General features: G+C 41.9%; 1 protein-coding gene across 1 annotated transcript; it reads left to right on the top strand.

Annotated features, from left to right (window-relative positions):
* Positions 1-2702: 2702 nt before the first annotated feature.
* bicc2 (bicaudal C homolog 2) lies at positions 2703-15886 on the top strand (the record flags this gene model as incomplete). Its single annotated transcript, XM_080502117.1, has 19 exons — positions 2703-2979; positions 4065-4111; positions 4692-4761; positions 4888-4967; positions 5110-5271; positions 5377-5430; positions 5691-5906; positions 6006-6257; positions 6669-6800; positions 7097-7286; positions 8218-8354; positions 8453-8652; positions 9172-9277; positions 10692-10731; positions 13596-13759; positions 14571-14790; positions 14888-15054; positions 15549-15648; positions 15756-15886. 19 exons carry the CDS (start codon positions 2703-2705, stop codon positions 15884-15886), a joined length of 2745 nt encoding a protein of 914 aa, XP_080358243.1.
* Between the last annotated feature and the right edge of the window lie 3746 nt (positions 15887-19632).

The following is a 19632-nucleotide window of genomic DNA, read 5'->3' as shown; positions in this document are numbered from 1 at the left end:
TCCCTTCTTTTAGCGCCAAGCTTCCAGCACCCTTTTGCATTATTAAGCCTTGTCCACTGCAAGTATTATGATTTATTTCGTATAGTGAGAAAAGCATAGGTGTTGATAACAACTTTGACAATGGATTTTCTTTTTTTATTTACATGTTGCCAGGGTGACATAACCTTGACAATGCAGCAGAAATCTGAGTAAAATCCACATTAACATAAATATGCTCTTTCTCCACAATTTGAAACCAAGTTATAAAGGAAAGAAATACTGTCTTATTCAAAAAGATGTTGTTAACTAGAGAGACATTGTTGGATTATAGTGTTAATGACACCACTGTTATCCCAGTGTTGCGCATCTGTGGATGGGCATCACAGCACGTAGCGTTCAAATTAAATCCAAGTGTATTGTAGATGAGCTGACAGTCAAATCTGTAAATGTATCCTTAATGATGCAGCACAGCAATAAACACATGAATATAAATAAACTCATCAGTGTATTTTACAATCAGTGGCTGCTATGAATTCAGTTCACGAGGGAAGCAGTATGTCATATTTACCGACAGTTTCCTCAGGCTCATTGTAATTACATAGGGGAAACCAGTTTTATGACAGGGTCTGATTAAAAACGAACTGATGTGCATCACTTCACTACCGTTCAGCTCACGGAGTTCAAATCAGTGTTTGTAGCATCGAGTTAAACTTTCTCAATATTAGCCTGGCAACTCAATTAGGCGACGTGGTAAATAAGAAGAAAGGAGGCGACTCCGGTTTCATCCTTTAATGGTCGTAGGCCTCATTTTGCAAATCCGACAGAGCTCCTCTGTCCCCACTTGTGGAACCGTTTTGCTTTTCTCTGCCCTCCCTGTTGATCAAACAGTGACGCACACCCCAACACATTACTGGAAACCCACTCTCTTCCAGGCAGTGGGGGCCGAGCAGGAGGGCTGGAGGGAGGCGATCTGCACTTTGTGAAGTCAGATTAAACTTGGAATAACTCACTTCTTCACCTGTTGCCATGGTGATACAGTCATCGTGTCTTTCACTCACAATCCTCCTCAGGCAAATAAATGTAGCCTGCAGTAGTTTGTAATGTTTGCAAGATCTCAGCGCCGCCAAATAATGTTTGCCGGATTGCCCAGGGGCTAAATTTGTCTGGGCAATATGGAAAACATGGTGCTGAGCGGGAAACAGAATCCCACCAGACCTGACTAATTGAGCAGTTTGTTTTTTACTCTTATTTCAGTCTGTACTTGAGTTCCCGCATTTCTGAAATTTAAAGCAGTGAGGGGACTTAATAACTACTGAGCAATTTTAGAAGTCTCATTTGCTCCAATTTTCGTACATATCAGATCATTCCTCCTGTCACTGCACTTCTGACTTGGGGACCATTTTCTTATATGCAAACAAACTGGTTAATAAACACTGTTAACATGAAATTCAGCCAAATGTTGAGTGGGAGCAGCGATAGCCAAGAAAGCAAGTTCATTTACAAGTGTTGTTGTTTTTTTTTTTTTTTTGAGTGGGAGTATTATGCTCATTGTATTATTGCACTATATTACCCGGTTAATTTGTACATATACTTATTAATATTTCAGCCCATTAACAGTGCTGTAAGGGGAAAAAAGTATTAATTCGTGACATTATAAGTTTGTTCACCAAACTTCTAAATATAAATACATACTTTTCTTCTTTGAACCGACATTCAAAAAAGTGCTATATGTACAAAAATAGTGTTAAACATGTAATGATAACACTGTTAACAGTTGATGTTAAATTCAGAACAAAATCTTGTTTTATGTAAGAACTAAGCTATGAAGATGCAAAGGGGCAGGTTGAAATCATTTTATACTTCTTCCTACTCCTTTTTGATCATGTAAATGCAGATTAGTATGTATCAATGACAGATTATCATCTTTTCTGCACACACACACACACACACACACACACACACACACACACACACACACACACACACACACACACACACACACACACACACACACACACACACACACACACACACACACACACACACACACACACACACACACACACTTTTTCCCCCATTTGTTGAAAGCTAAAATCAGTGCTCTATTACACTCATCCTGAACTCTGGAATCTCCAGCTCTCTGAGTTTCATGGGGCTGTTTGTTTTGTTAGCTGTGTGTGTGTGTGTGTGTGTGTGTGTGTGTGTGTGTGTGTGTGTGTGTGTGTGTGTGTGTGTGTGTGTGTGTGTGTGTGTGTGTGTGTGTGTGTGTGTGTGTGTGTGTGTGTGTGTGAGACAGCGCTCTTGTCTTATCATGGACCTTGACTATCAATCCTGATAATCTGTGGACGTTGATTTGAGGATTACTGAGGATTTGTTCAGAGTAAAGACAGCCCCAGTTGAAGTTGTAGATCGTCTCGCAGTCGCTCTGCATTTACCAAAGGACAGACACTGCAAGAGCGTGCAAAGATGTGCATCTTTTTACACACCCATGCAAGCCATAGTAGCCCGTCGTTCAAGCCTCAAATGCTTGAGAGGAGAAAGAAAGACTTTGATTTGTGTATTACATTAAGAGAAGGGGGCGGGGGATTCGAAGAAAAGGCCCCGGGGGTGTTTCTTACCCCTCTCTCCCCTTTTTTTCTCTCCCTGTTGGTCTCCTTGGTCACACACATGAGCACATACGACCCACACACACACACAAACACTGACAAGGGCTCAGTCCTGCTATGGCCACAAACCCCAGCGAGGAGAGCTCTGCGGTGGCGGCCTCCGTGGCACGCCAGCAGCCCGACTCGGAAACTAGTTTAGAACTCGGCTCAGCAGCGAATGCAGAGCCCAGAGAGGCCCGCAGTGACAAAGAGGATAAAGAGGACGAGGAAGAGGAGGAAGGGGGGAGAGAATCCACTGTGAGTCGGGAGAATGCAAAAGGACAAAGTCTGGACCCCGACTGGGTGGAGGAGAGGTTCAGGATTGACAGGAAGAAGCTGGAGGCCATGCTGTATGGTGAGTCAAATCTTTACTGTCAATGCAATCTGCCTGATTTATTGGCACTGTAATAAAATCTATTTTCATATTCCGACTTACAAGTTGCATTTTCCTGGAGTTATTCTGCTCTGATGGTTATCATAGCATCCTCGTCACAGAAGCCGCTATCTCCCTGACCCCCGGTGTGTCTGTCAGGGCCTCCAGCTGGCTGCGCCCTTGTTGACGCCATCAGAGGCTGCCAGCCACTAAACTCCTGTTGCTGTATCATTGTGATTTATGCCCCGCAATAGATAATGCATTCACAAGTCCTTTTCGCTATTATCATCCCCGCCTGGGAAGCAGAGGTAACAGCCTCTGTTAAGTTATCGCTGCGTGGCAGGTTTATGACGAATGCCTCCCCGGTGTCGCCGGGAAACTCTTTGTGACAGTGCTGCACATAGAGCCTGATGTTTGCCAGTGATGGGAAAGTGAGTGAATTCAGCTCTGATAAGTGTGAATACTCCATCTAATCGCTTTAGGTAATAATCTGTCACACTACGTTCTGAACTTCACTCTGATTTTTTTTATTTTTACACATTTCCTCTCACTTTTGGAGTTTTTGTTTCTTATTTATTTTTTTATTTGGTGAAGTGGGCTGTCTTGACGTCAGCAAATGCCATTGATGTGATTCGCTGCCTCCGGGCTAATTTGTGGCTGCGTTCCCTGACGACCACCTTCTCACTCCACCCAGCACTGTTCTCTTCCCATTCCTCAGCTCCGGCCAGCGTAACCCAGAGTGATGGCGGGGGAGTTGAGGGCGTTCCTGGGGCTCCTCCTGAACCCTGTAAATGTCACCATGGAGCGACGGCCTTTTAAAAGTGTTGATGTTCCCAGAAACCTCTTCTTGTTCCACTTTGCTCGAAACATTTCAACCAAGTCCACATTTAAATATTGTCAACATTTAACTGTTGACTTTCGTCTCACACACACACTCCAGACTGATCGCCAGCGCTGTAAACAGAACAATACAGCGCTGCTGAGCAACTCCGCTTGTTAAATCACAATACAGGATCTGGTTCATGTTTATCTTTGTTCTTTTCACGTTTGCCCACCGTGTGTTTCAGCTCCAACGCCTGGTGATGGCGAGACAGGCGAGGAGTTTTTTGAAAGGGTAAGTAAAAGTCCACTTGGAGCTTTAGCAATCCTCAAACAATTATGCCACTCCTTGAGAAACCCTTCAACTCACTCTGCAGCAAAGCTGGTAATCTTTCAATTGGAAGGTTGCAGGTTCAATCTCCCATCTGCCCACTTGCCCAAGTGTCCTTGAGCAAGATACTGAACCTCAAACTGCCCCCAGTTGATGGACTTGAGCACCTTCCATGCCAGGGTGACGTGTGTGAACGTGACTAACATTGTAAAGCGCTTTGCTAAATCAATGCAAAAAGCGCTCTATCAGTGAAATCCAAATCCATTCAGTGTTTGAGCCTCCGGATAAAATTCAGCTCACAGATCGGTGAGAGCATCTTTGCTACAATTCAAATATTTGTTTCATGCTCTGCAGCAGGTGATTCCAGGATTTATGATGGGTGATAATTTCAGTGTTTGAGATGCAAATGAGGCTTTGTGTTCTAAGATTACAGCAATCTGCTTTGTGCCTGGTTGTGAGTGCTGCGATTATATGGGTGAGGACCGCATACAGTGAGAGCTTCCTCGTTGCATCTCACTCTCTCCTATTGTTTGTGCTCCTGCAGGTGATGAGAGAAACAAACACTCAGGTGAAATGGCCATCCAAGCTTAAGATAGGAGCCAAGTCAAAGAAAGGTGAGATTTTCCTCACGGTTCAATTGCAGCAAATCAGAGCTTTGTTCTTTCCTTTTCCTGTGAAATGAGCCGACTCAATTGAATTTACATGCTCATATCGCCATGGAAATGGCGATTTCCTCATAGATCCACACGTGAAGGTAGAGGGGAAGAAAGCCAATGTTGTGGAAGCCAAAAAAAAGATATTGGAAGTGTTGGAAACAAGGGTGAGCGCACTAAAACAGTTTCAAAAGTCAATTGTGTCAGATGTGAAAGTAGCTCTGCTCTTTTAAAAATCTGGCCTCCTGACTGTACAGCAGCAAGTGCTGACATGTGCACAAATGACACCAGTGTCTATACAAAAACCAGGTAAACAAGGTGACTCTAAAAATGGACGTGGCTTACACAGAGCACTCCCATGTGATCGGGAAAGGTGGTGGAAACATCAAAAAGGTGATGGAGGTCACATCCTGCCACATCCATTTCCCTGACTCCAACCGGCACAACGCTGCCGGAGAGAAAAGCAACCAGGTAAAAATCTCAAGGACAGACTTTCAACGAGTCAATAGTTTCTGTTTTAACAGGAAGCTGAGAGCAAATTAATTTACATGTTCTGTATGTATCTTCTTTGAACAGGTCTCTATAGCGGGGCCAGTCGAAGGCGTGGAGGAGGCCAGGAAGAGGATAAGAGTGAGTGGTCAATGTGTAATCTGAGCTGAGACAGCCTTGGATGATTTTTGTATTTTTTTTTATTTGTTTCAACACTCAATTTCTTCATTCTTGTCAGACGCATAGATCAATAGAGTGATTAATCTGGTGTCTGGCGCGAAGACGACAGGTGTATTTGTCAAAGCTGCGCCTGTCTGCTGTCTGTCTGTCTGTGTTTGTCTTCATTTACCCCTCCTCTCTGCATCTCCCTCATCACCTCACTGTTTGCCTTTCTGTCCCAGGACCTCCAGCCATTGTCCTTGACCTTTGACCTGCCAGTGAGTCTGGTGCCCCAGACTCTGCCAGACGCAGGTTCTCCACTCATCCAGCAGGTAGCACAGACGTTGGGGGTCAGCGTGAGCTTCAGGGCTGTAACACCTCAGCCTCCAGCACAGTCTTCGTTCTATGGAAGCTGCTGCACCGTCTGGGGGCTTCAGGGCAACGCAGCCGCGGTCAAGGTCAGCATAAAAATTACTGGATCAGCATGCCAATAAACTGCCTGGGTGTCATTAATTATACAAACCTTTGACATGTATGTTTGTGTCACAACTTGACAGAAGGCGGCCTGTGTCCTGATGGACCTGCTGCTGGGACCAGAGGTCACTGCTGGTATTATGACTAGTCAGCTCGACGTCACCTCTCAGCAGCATCTCTTCTTGTTGGGACAGAACGGTACACACTTTCTGAGTGTCATGCATCAGACCCAGACTCAGATCATCCTCCCGGACCTCAGTGCTCCTCAGAGTCCCCCGTCACTGCTGATCCAGGGCAGCCCCGACGGAGTGTGTCTGGCTCGGCAGCAGCTCATGGTAGTGTTACATTATGAAATGATTGTCCGTTTGTTGAATCAATTTCTCAATTTTTTGTTTGTCCAGTGTGTGTCCAGATTTTTCCTTGAAAAATCTGGACACACACTGGAATTTACAGTTCAAATTGTGGCTTGACTAAAGTTACATTTGTGGTAAAGTAGATTACATGATGTCAATTGTACAAAGATGTGAGGGAAATTACATTAAAACATACTCAAGTTTCAATTATTAATCACTATTTCTTCCCTTGATTAAGTTCCATTGTATAGTTGTTGTTCTGCTGCTGCAATAGCAAAAATCTGAACGTGTTCTTCATCTTTCTTTTTAAAAAATCTTCTGGTGTGTGTGTGTGTGTGTGTGTGTGTGTGTGTGTGTGTGTGTGTGTGTGTGTGTGTGTGTGCACGCATCAAGGACTGTCTGCCTGTGTGTTTGATGTTTGACATGCGTGAAGATGGAGAGGCAGATTCCTGTACACTGGCTCAGATGATGCAAAACCTTGGAGTCTTCATTAGTGTCAAGCCTAAAGTGAAACAGACCAGCAAGGTACATTTTACGCTTGTAGCTTGTCGCGCTTGTGATGTGTGTCACGTCATAATATGGTAAACGTTGTTGTTTTGACAGCTGCCAATCACGTCTGTTTCAATTTACAATAAATAGGACAGCCTCATAGACTTTGTGATTGCACATTTCATATTCATAGGATTAAATAAGAAATATCAGCTGAAATATTTCTCGAATGCTTACATCGATTTGGGATGTAAAACTATTTTCCCCTGCAGTTTCTCATGCCGCAGTGTTGAATACTAATGAAAACATCTGTATTGGTGCGTACCTGTCAGTCAGTGGTGGTGAAGGGTCTGGAGAGAAACATCTCCTGCCTTTATGAGGCTCGTCGTCTGCTCCTGGGGCTGGATTCCCGTGAGCCTGCCCCAGTAATGGAGCTGACCGCTGATCCCGTCCTACCTGGAGGTGGAGTGACCAGCTATTGGCTCAACATGTTGCTGCAGCAGCTTCGTCTCTCCGAGCAGGGTAAGCACACTACACGTAGAATTGCAAAGAAGAACTTCACTTTCAGAATTTTAATGCCTTGGTTTGACAAAACAAACATAGTTGCAGACCGTGGTGCAAGTTGCTTCCCTTGTTTGGCTTCCTGCTACACCAGCCTGTAGCATCTGAGATGAATGGAAAGCACCACATTTACTTGAATTGATTACAGGGGGACGGCAACTTCTGGTGAATTGAAGGATTTCACACATATTAGGATCCATGATGGAATAACACTTCATAACATATTAATTGAATGAATCCATTTTCGTTATTTTGAATTTATAATTAAATAAAGATAGATCCAACACTGTGATACATAAAACACACAATCATGTTTGAAAAGCAGAGGGAGGAAGGACAAACTCATTAAATTCATCCTATTCTTCATCAGTATGAGAACAATATACTGTAGTACTTTATTTTTTCAGAAAGTAAGTATAAAAAAAACAAAAACTGTGTGGATGGCTGGATTTTTACGGGGTACGATTTCTGATTAATATCCAATACATTCATTTACACAAAAAATGTTTTGTCTGTCAACACTTTTGATTGATCTTTACTCTGAACACGTCCGTCACAGAAGATTTTATTGTTGTCATGACACATACACGTCCATCAACAAACACACAATTAAAAAGTGCAACTATATAGTAGACGCACAATACAAATGAAATTGAATATAATGGTCACCAGTTTTAATTGCCAACTCAGATGTCTTATAGATAAATATTTGAACATGTAAAATGAATAATCAAGCTCACCCCTCTTCTCTTCAGGTATTCATTTGCAATTGTATTGACCATGTAATTAAAAAAACAAACAAAAAAACAGGGATTTGTTTGTTGTCTGTGCAGGCCAATCTAACTTTTCACTTTTTGGTACTTTTCACTTTTCACTTTCACTTGTTGAGCAGGCCCTTTACCTGTAGCAACGGCAGCGATTCTGACTGCAGGTATGAAGCCTCGACCTTTACCTCCCCCAGGCCTCAGCTCTCCAACTGAGGAAGGGAGGATGACACTGAAGGGGATGGACTGCAGGCCACTGGAGAAGGTGTTTCATCATGAAACGCTAGCTGTTGTCAGATTATCAGAAAGAAGAAAAACGCCACCTCTAAAAGAAACCTAAACCGACTTATTCCTCCTGGACAGATCCTTGAAAATGACGACCAGTCCGGCCAGTCGGACGATGACTGTGAGGTGATGCCACCGTCTGAGGTTTGTGATGCGGTGAATTACAGCATCAGCAGGACGGGGTTCGGTAGCCGGAGGGGGAGTCTACAAGGTCCTGAAATTCCCAAAGTTCTCAGTGAGGGACGACGCCATTCAACAGGGCAGGTGCTGACATACAGGTGAGCATTCATAGCGCACATGGATGGTTTTTGGCACATCGTTACCCTTTAAAGTCTTTTCATCTAATTTTAACCGGAGTGTGTTTTCAACCTGAACCAAATAAACAAAGACAAAAACAATCATGATTAAATGAAACAGGGATGAGACTTTAGTACGTACTTGATCCTTCTAGTATGTCTACGCTCCACAGATCTTGCCAACACAAAAAGCTCTATCGCATAAAGAAAGCTCGTTCACTTCCTCTATATTTGCCTTTTGCTTAGTCTCTCATTCTATTCTTTGTAGTTCAGCAGATTAAAAGAAAAAAAACAACTTTGCAGAGTGTGTAGTTTTAATGGAGCATCTCTCATCCAACATAGCCTACTCTTTAATTATTTACCATCATGTCAGTTTCTGTAAATGTTTCTTCAGCACTGCTGCTGTCACATCAATGGAAAATAAGTTTTGAAATATTGCAATGCTATTAGAACGTTACCTGGCCGTGTCTTACCATCCTGTTTATCTGCGTGTGTTTCCAGATTGCTGAATGCAGATGTTGAAAGGGGGAGGATTGAACGAAGGAACAGTTTGAGGAAAGACATGACTCTGGCTTTAACTGTTTGTGCTGACACAACCAAAGCTGAGGTAAGGTGGGGGGGGGGGGGGGGTAACAAAAAAAAAATCCCCAAGAACATTTTTCTCACAGAATTATGCGCTGCCTACATAGAACAACTGTCACGTAATGTGGATGGAGGAGGAAAACACAGATCTTCTTCAGACTGAAAGCAATCTATATTAAATATGACGATACTTCAATGAAAGTCTCAAGCTGTGGACCAACCGCAGGAAGAGGAACACAACAGGGAGCTGACAGATAATAATGCAAGACCAGAGAGGAAATGAAATGGAAACTAGGCAGGAGGCTGAGATGCTATGCTGGTTACCAAACTAAAGAAAAGAAAAACACTTTATATACACATGCCAGAAGAGAGGACTTAATGAGGGTCAGTTAGGGATACTGAAGGTGAAACAAACAAAGAACAGAGCAACAAGAAAGGAGCAAAGAGGAGACAGATAAAATGAACACATGAAAACATCCCACAGACACGAACATTGAACCAGACATGAAGTGGATCCGGGACATCAGCCTCAGCATAAAACATAAATAAACAACACATGAAAACAAAGACATGGGCATGAAACATGGATATAAACCACTGACGTTGACAGAAAGCATGAATAACGGTCAAAGTTAACATGTACAAGATGCAAAACTGGGTTATAGGCGGGTATGTTGCAAGAAAAGAATAATTTGTTTATATTTGATAGTGGTAGGACACTGAAGTGCATAACTCCTCTGTGCAAAGTGTTTGCACTGCCTCTTCCCACAAATGATTAGCTTTTTGCTTGTCTTTCCATGTAATTGCATTTTATAGATTTTTGTACTTCCTGCCTCAGCCAGCTGCTCCTGAAACTAATCTATTGTACATGTCATTTACCACGCAACAAGAGTCGTCCAGCACCATGAGAAAACAACAAAAAAGCTCTGCCTAAACGATGTGTGTTGAACAAGCTGCGAGAACCCCCGAACCAGTGCTGTGATAAAGAACACATTTCTCTGTTCTTTTGCAAAGCTTGTATAGATTTGATCTCTCATCAGACAACTGTGTGTCAGCTTTGTAGGACTGTTCAGGTGAGAATTAGATGGACTAACGCTAACATGGTAGATTAAAATCAGCAGGAACGTTTCATTTGGGATGTTATGTAATCTATTGATTTGCGTACCCCTTACCCTGGCGAAATTTGATTCTGAGAAGTGGCTTTGGGGTTTGTCTCCCTCTCTTCTAATTTGTCATTTGTCATGCTCAAAGCTTTATGGAAGGAAGTTTAACAAGTTTACCACCACGGCAGCAGGAAGTGTTGTTTCATGCTTATGTTGGTTCCTGCTGTAAATTAGGCTCCCGCTGCCTTTACCTCCACCATCCAGAGGGAGGGGTAAAAAAAAAAATTCAATTTCATGCATTATTTACTTATGCTGTTTCCTGTCTGTGCCTTGTAGGATTATGACTACGAGAAGAAGAAACTGCTGGCAACCAGAGGTTAGTACTCCTAAATGTTTAATAGTTTTGTGGTTTCAAAAATGCAGAGCACTGCGAAGCAAGCACTCCGTTTTATATATCGATCTATGTGCTTTTATAAATAAATGAATGATGACATTTTTAGAAGACTTTTTTCAGAGTTTTGCATTAAAACACGTACAGTAGATTGTTTTGTTGTTTCCTACCAAAAATCTTCACTTTTATATAACCAAGGTGTTTCAGAGGGACCTGAACAATATGCAGATCGCACAACAATTTCATCTAAACTTATAAAGAAGCACTGAACCATACAGCTCTTTCTGTTGGCTCTAAAGAGCACAAATGTTTGGCTATATCATTGTTAAAAACAAAAAACGCATAAAAGATTAGTTTAAATGAAGAAGGCTTTTGGGGTTTATTTAAGTGTTTTATAAAAGGAACATATTAATATCCAGAGAAAATAAAGGGATTTGATAGAGAAGCCACATTTCAGCTTCACTCACTGCCAAAACAACTGATGACGGGGGCCTGTTTGTGGGCCTGCACCGTGCCAAAGTTATAATGGAGTAGCACTGGCACGCCCACTTAAATCACACAAGGGGTGGAAATACAATGCAGACAACATGCACATGCGTCCACATGCAGTGTGTGCCCCATCATGCACGCACTTATTGCACCAGCTCAGACACGGGAGAACACAGCCTCATCCATCATGCAGAATGAGAGATACTGAAGAGATCTGCTGCCAAATGGTACCAAAGTCCCTCAGTGTAGCTTTATGGGATTATGAATTAGCAGTTTGAATGGGCCATCTGCCTCGCAGTCATTAAGACACCCATATGCCAATATATGAATGGGACATTTACTCACCCGGATACGCACATGCACACACAATTGGCGGCACAGCAGTTCTCATCCTGTTGATAGTGCATTCTTTGTGGACTGACGAAGTTTTTTTAAACATTTTTTTTTTTAAATCATATTCACACATGGAGGATGTCCAGGGTCACTTGTTTGCCAGTTCAGTTTGTACACACATCCAAGCATTCACAATTCAAGTTTCAATAAGTGTGCCACATGCTCTGAAGGCACTGTTCATGATTCAATAGTTAACACAGGCTTGGCCAAGTCAGAATACCAATGACCATGTGGAAAAAAACCAGCGAAGCATTTTCCACAGACAGATATGAGAGCTGATACATGCTGCAGATAATATATAACATAGCACATCGAATGAGTCTTGTTGAAGATTCAAATGAATCAGTCTCACTCTAAGCAGTAAGTTTTGGTTGATGAATTTCAGATTTAAAGCTTTGGATGTTATCTACTGTCGGGAACCATAAGCTATAAAAAGCATCATTGGATTTATGCTTGTTAGATGTTTTTGTATATAATTGTGCAGCTGGCATGCCTGTTTCTCCTATGCTTGATCACTATAGCTTATTTCACCGAAGTCAAACTAGCTGCTGCCATTAGGTTTTGATTTGCCTGTTTATACACACTATCATGGTTTTGCATCCTGAATTATACTGTATTCGGTTGGTGTGCATTATAAATTCCCAGTTTACTCATTTATCGGGGCATTTGAGTTTAAAAACACAAGTCATTGACTCATCCTCTACAGCTCTTATTAATTGATTCTGTATTGATTTACTGCCTCGAGACTTGGAGACCTTCCTATAATGTTACCCAGAGAAAATCCAGACATTCTGGTTTTAATTTTCAAGTTATAATCTCACCAACCTTTAAAATATGAGCCATATTCCAACTCATTTCAGTTTAACAGAACTATAAATTGGAATGAAGCTGTGGAAACCAGGAAATTTAAAATGATATTAACTTGAAATAGGATGAGACCCTAGAAGTGAAATGAGTCTTTTGGGAACTGAGACTTTTTTTTTTTTTTTTTTTTTTTTTTTAAATATATCAATCTGAAACCAAGTGGAGTTATATAGAATGGTTCAGTTGGCTTTGGCATTCTATGTTAAAATATGTTGATGGTTGGAAAGTAAGAAACTAGAATGTTTTCCAAACTGAGGTTCATATTGAGTGATATCTAACCCCTGCCATGATGTGCTGACCTGTTTTTACATTGAGGAGCAGACACAGAAAAGAATATTTTCTATTCACATTCTTTCACATTGTTCCCCAAGCAAACAGTGATTCATTCTGTCTGTCTGTCTGTTTATCCTTGATATTAAGGTAAAAGATTGTCTTGATACCCGATGTAAATAGGCAAGTTGAAATTTGGTGCCTGCTGGCTTTACTGTGTTTGTCAGACGTTATTAAATTAGGATCACATTCAATCCACACTTAGGCTTTAATTTAAAAAAGAAAAAAATAAGACTTATCTCTATTTCATTGCGATATCCTAACAAAAAAGAGCCATCTACTAGTCATCTTTGACACACTTTGCACAACATGGCGGCCCACCATGTATTTCTCTGTATAATCATCTGCATGAGAAAGCACAATAATTAGCCAAGGTAATAAGGCTGGTTTCAAAGTAGAGACACATCATGCTGCACATGAAAACTTTAGTTCTGTTTAATTCTTTCCTCCTAACCCTCGTGAGGAGGAGGGAAGAAAAGGAGGAAGCTGGGCAACCAGGAGAAGTTTAGTATTGTGCTTTTAATCGTCACAAGCCAAAACAGCTTATTATAGACAGCATTTTAATGGCATGAACAAATTGAGCACAAAAAAATGGTCCTTATCTAATATCTTAGGATTTATTAAAATTTTGAAACGTAAAAAGTTACATTATCGATTTTGAGCAAGAATATGTCATGTGGTTTGTCCCAAATTGGCACCACTGCCAGTTACAAATAATCCTCAGCATAATAAGTCTGGATTTCTATCTGTGTATTTGCGCGTATCATCGTCAGCCATGCAGAGGAAACCTGTAGTGACTGAGGTCCGGACTCCTACAGACACTTGGAGTGGCCTTGGTTTCTCCAAGTCTATGCCAGCAGAGGCTGTGAAAGAGCTCCGCAACGTCAGCCGTCGCAACTACAAACCATACCTGAGCACCAGCAGTAACCAGCAACAGGTATGAAGAAGCTCAACTCCATCTTTACAAACGGAAGTAAACTGGATCGAACATGTGCTTCATTTGGATTGTCATTTCTTATTGTTTACTAATCATAGTTAAAGGGAAAGGTCTTTTAAAAAGTTTTTTTTTTGGTTTCACAGTAGTAAAAAAAAACATCCCCATTGCAGCTCAGTAACACAGTCTCATCTATTGGTATTGCTCTCCAACAGTTTGGACCATTTATCTCACTGTGTGGTAAGCACCGCCAATTTGTACGCTCAATTACCTGGGGTCTGATACCATCGCCTCGGTCAACACAGCCACTCCTCGGGAACCTGTTTACCTGAGCTGTTTCAGCTCATCTCCCCTGCTCGTTTAAACCCCCCCCCCCCCCTTAATGGCCAGTCTTTGACTGCCCAGCAGCCACTGCTGGAGCGGCAGACTCATTTACAATAATAAGAGTGTGAGGTATTCCTCCAGCAAGTTCAATTTTCTTCTGAGACTGAGGCAACTGGGAAAAGCATTAGCCATGCACGCTGCATTGATAATTCAGCGAGGGAGGCTGTCATAGGTCAGCCTACAGGCGCGAACGAGCTAGTTTAGAAACATGAAAAATGTCTTTTCTTGTTGAACCTCTGGATCTATGGGTATTATGCCCATACACACAATTTGAGGCCATTAACAACCATCTGTCTTGGGAAAATTGGGAAGGAGAGACGATGAATCCATCCGTTGTCCGTAATGTTTGTTACCATTGTGTGAATTGCTTTCAGATGAAAATAATACAAGTCAAAATCTGACGCCATCACTGTTTTTCTCCTGTTGCCAGTCTTGGGCGGCTCAGATGATGAAGGCGGCTAATGGGAGCGACTCAGAGAACTGGAGGGACAGACGTGGATCTGCATCTTCATCCATGCATGTCTCGTCGTCTTCCTCCTCTTCATCATCATCGTCCTCCCCATCCTCACCCCCCTCCACATTCTCCTCATCCACCCCTTCCTTTCCTGCGTTTGCATCTTCTGTGAACAGAAACAGACTCGACAAAAACTGTGAGTGTTACCTCGTTTGCTCCCGATTTTGGCAAAAGACCACTTCCTCCCTTCTGCTTTGAATCTTTTACTCTAAACTTGGACTCTCGGTTGCTAGTGGACAGCTTCATGAGCAGCAACAGCTACTTTGAAGGTCTGTGCTCATCAAGGAGGGCGTCAACCTGCAGCCAAAGGAGCCTTTCTCCAACGATGATGGATGACCTGCCCGAGCTGCTCAGCCAGCTTGGCCTAATCAAATACATCGATGTGTTTGAACAACAAGAGGTAAAGAAACAACAACAAAAAACACTCTGAGAGTTGCATAGAAATGTGATCCATTAATCTTTTGGACTGCTTAATGTGACCAAGGCTCATGAGGAGCTGACCCAAGCTGATTATGGATGAAGTCAGGGTACGTCCTGGACAGGACAGGGCAAACACACAGAGGAAGACAGTCTCACACACACACTCATAGTACATTTTGTGATACCAATTCACCGAATATCTATGGTTTTATAGTTTAGAACTGACATAAAATCTATGTGCAGGACGAACATGCAACCTGTACACAGACAGACTGCGCAGCTTTGTAGACCTGCAAATGTTATGGGATATTTAGTTCATCATCATGTGCAGCTGCTACACATCAGTTTTAAGTCGTGCCATATACTATGTAGCTGCACAGCCTGAAGTACAGAGACACAAGGCCACACTTCAGTTGAATCAATTATGCAATATACAAGAGTGTCATGGCGTAACTGCTATCTGTACTCATCCAGATCGACTATCAGACATTCCTCACCCTGTCAGATGAAGACCTGAAGGAAGTGGGCGTCTCTACTTTTGGAGCCAGACGCAAGATGCTATTAGCAATCTCAGGTGAGAATCAGGTGGGCACATCATAGACCCATATTGTCTCCTCCATCTGCCACGGTGATGGATTGCGTTTGCCACACGTGAAATGAATGTTTTAATGTCTCATCCAGACCTGAACAAGGGCAAGAGGAGGCTCTCAGATACATCTGCTGTCAAGCCTGGCTATCTGGAAGGTGGTGCGAGCGGTCGCCTTCCACGAATCTTGGACGTGGAAGTTGCAGCTCAGAGTAACCGCTGGTGAGAGGAGTCACCGAGCGCACGCTGAGCTCCATCTGAACAGTGTGGACCTATTAAACACATCAAATGATATGGCTATGCTATTATAAGTGCAAATGTCTTATTGGTTTATTAACTACCATGAATGGAGTTGCACAAAAACATACCGAGGAGCAGAAAACATTATGTACATTTTCAATCCAGTGCCTTTTTGGACAGCCATAACCCAAAGCTTTTTTTGTTATACACACTCAAGACAAGGAGGTCTTCCCTCCCTCACCTCTGATTTTACAAGAAATGAACTATACCATTGCACAAAAGAGTATGATGTTTATAATTATCTGTAGTGTCTTTTATGGTCATAAAGTGCCTTTGTTATGAAAGTTCAATACTTGGACCATGTTAACCTTATGCAATTGTAAATAGATATTTGCACATGAAAATGACTTAACACTGTTAGAGTGATGATCATTAAAATGTTATTGTTATTCACCAGGAATATATTTTTGTGATTGCTTCTGTTGGAGTCTAAAAGGGCCAATTCTGTCAAATTCTTATGCATCTAGAATGCCTCCCACGGTTTTTTTTGTTGTTGTTGTTTTTTTTTGCCTCTTTACACTCTTTACACTTTTTTTGCCAAGTTCTGGCGCTCAACTCAGGATGGAAAGTAATCCACCAGAGGGCACTGGTGGCCCACATTTTGTTTACAAATTCAAGTCACATTTATGTTGCATGAAAAATAATTAGGTTTGTTTCCGAGTGAAAACAGAATTACAAATCCTGGTGGACAAGGTGGACTTAGTGTTGATATACACCAATCAGATGAGGTAAAAATGAATTACAGAGGCTAAGTAGGTAAACACATTTTGTTTGTGTGGAGGTAATAGGGCAGTGTTTTTATCCTGGTTTTCTCTCCACCAACTTTTCACCTGAACGCTCCTGTTTAATTTATCTGTTTTGCCAGGAATGAAGCCACTGAAACCACTTTTGCAACCTATGTAATTAATTAGCAGGAGGCTGCGACCAGCAAATGAATGCCGTTTCAGAGACCTTAATGGCAGCCAAAATGTGCAAATTTGTAGCTGTTAACAACATGGAGGTGAATGATCCAAGATACTTCCACTGGGGGGCACGCCGGGGTCTGTTCAGAGGATCCACATGCTGGCTGATGCAGTGGCAGCCAAGCATGAAAAAGAGTGTGAGTGGAAGTGGTGGGCTGTGACAGATTAGAGAGAGATGATCCCTATTTATTACAATGTCTCTACCAATTACATAGGCAGGCTTTAGACCAGTGATCCTCAAATCTGGTCCTCGGGCTCTGGAGCACTGCTGGATTCTTGTCCTGTCAGGTAGTTAATTGCGCTCCCCCGGGGTTGCAGGTCTAAGTCGGTCCTTGATCACACAGCTAGAATGACAACTACTCGGGGAGGAATGAGCAAAGCCTCGAACCCTGAGGACTTTGAAGAGACACTTGGACTTTTCACCTGTAAAGTAGGAATCTTGGCATGTGGCCCAGTTACATGGTGTATGTGCAAAGCTGGGAGCAAACTCCCTGCACAGCTTGTCCTTGTTAAGTACTGGTCTTAAATGTGTTAATATTAATAAGGTGGAGTAGGCTCTGTAGCATGTTTGAGTGAGTGAAAGTGAGGCACCAATGAGGGTGATGTGTGTCGCTGTTCCTTGCTTTCTCTTTCCATCATAGACCAACATATGTTTTGACATATGGATCTTTTGCCATCCATCCATCCATCCATCCATCCATCCTTCCATCCATCCATCCATCCATCCATCCATCCATCCATCCATCCATCCATCCGTCCATCATGAAATTCACAAAATGAAAACCTCCTATTTCTATTTGGAAGTAAAGTATTTGATCTGTAATGAAGTTTATTAGCTTAAACAGAGAATACAATAGTTTTACTTTATCATCCTATGCCTTGAATTATGTGGTAAATATGTTTATTTTTGACAAGGCTGATGTCTGAAGTGTTTCTTTCAGATTTTATTTTCACACAATAGGTTATTCACATGGTAATTTATATTTCTTCTCTAAATGACTGTTTGCATTGGGAGATGGGATGGCATTTTTGAATATAGTATTTAAATTTCTGTCAAGAAATGGACATGGAGATCCATCAGCTAATCTGTCAAATGGAAGAAAGCTGATTTCACTCTGTCTAATATTAAAATAAAATATTGAAATAAAATGATTGTTTCACTCCCTCACAAATTTACCAAACAAAACGTAGGTGAACATTTGGCACACTTAAGTATCAATAAAGATTAAACAAACATGGGCGGAGGAATAACTTTTATTATGAGCTATGATGATTTAGTAGCTTTAAGAAAGAAGGTTGCAAAAACTAATTCAAGAAAGACATAATGACTGAGTGCACTAGTAACTTTGATTAAATAGCTGCATTTGACCATTAAAAAATAGATGACCAATAGGGTGAAACCCCCATTTGAAGTCATCACCACTCTCCATGGAGACCCTATGTTGATGGGAGGATCGACCAACAGGGAAGCCATCTGTGGTTAATAAAGCAGTAGCCAATAAAGAAATGAAACGGAGCAATGAATTGCCCTGGGGATAAAACACAACCACACATCCCCCTCACTGAGATGGAGATGAAACGCGCTCTGGGAGAATGAGTGGGAGAACCAACGAAAATAGGAACATTAATGAAACTGGGGGTGTGTGTGTGTACATGTACTTGAAGAAGACAATGGGTAAAAGTAAGCTCCAATGTGTTATGTGTCTTGTGAAGTCCACTAATTAACTATCTAGTGGTATTTAGCTTCACATTTAGCAGAGATGACTGGTATTTATCATGCTATATCAAACCTTTTCCTTTCAGTTGCGATATTATGTGGTGCCATGAATTGTCCATCAAAATATAAAATGCCCTGGAAAAACAATAGATGGACCCATAAAAAACTCCCAGTGGCACATATTGCACAGATTCAAATTGGATGGATACAAGGCAGTAAAAAAACAGTAGACTGATGCAGCATCTGATGAAAGCAAGAGATTTTCTTTACAACTCGTGCCAAGAGGTGCAATGACAGAAGAAGATGATGCAGTAGCCCCAGAACAGGGTGATTATACCCCAGCTCCGGGCATAATCTGACGCACGTTGTTAAACCCATTGTCTATTCTATCTGACGGACTGTGTTATGGACTGCTGATTGTGCGCTTTTTCAACCCAGAAGATTTGGTTGTCCTTTTAGCCTGTGATTGTTGGCTCAATGTGCTTTTGAAGTGCTGAGCATGCAGTTTCAAGCCAGTGAGGTTAGCTGTCCCATTAGCCAGTGATATTACAAAAAACACTCATTAAGCTTTTATGTTCTTTTGGGAGCTGGTGACTTTGCAATTCTGCTGTCTGAAAAGCAAGTGATAAGAGTATTTTCTACTGCAGTCATTTATGTCAGCTTCTAACGGGGATACTGCTTTCTCAGGCCCGGAAAAGGTCAGAATTGATGGAGAGCTTTGATTGTTGCACTGCAGAGAAATCTGGGCTGTAGAAAAGAGTAAATGCCCAAAGCAGGCGAAGCTCATACCAATGCATGTGTGGTTGTTTCAAAGTAAGATGAGCGACGTGCTCAAGGGCACTGTTATTTAATCTTGAAATAGTGAAATGAAACAAAATAAGAGACAATTATTATTGTTATCAGCACGGTGGTAGTGTGGTGAGCACTGTGTCCCGAAAGTGAGGGAAAAATGAGCATCTTCTACCTGTGTGTTATTTTCTCTCTGTTCTCTGG

The sequence above is a fragment of the Blennius ocellaris genome, assembly GCF_963422515.1.
Source record: "Blennius ocellaris genome assembly, chromosome: 9".
NCBI lineage: Eukaryota > Metazoa > Chordata > Actinopteri > Blenniiformes > Blenniidae > Blennius > Blennius ocellaris.
Note: the sequence above shows the minus strand (reverse complement) of the source record. Positions and strands in the feature narration are given on the sequence as shown.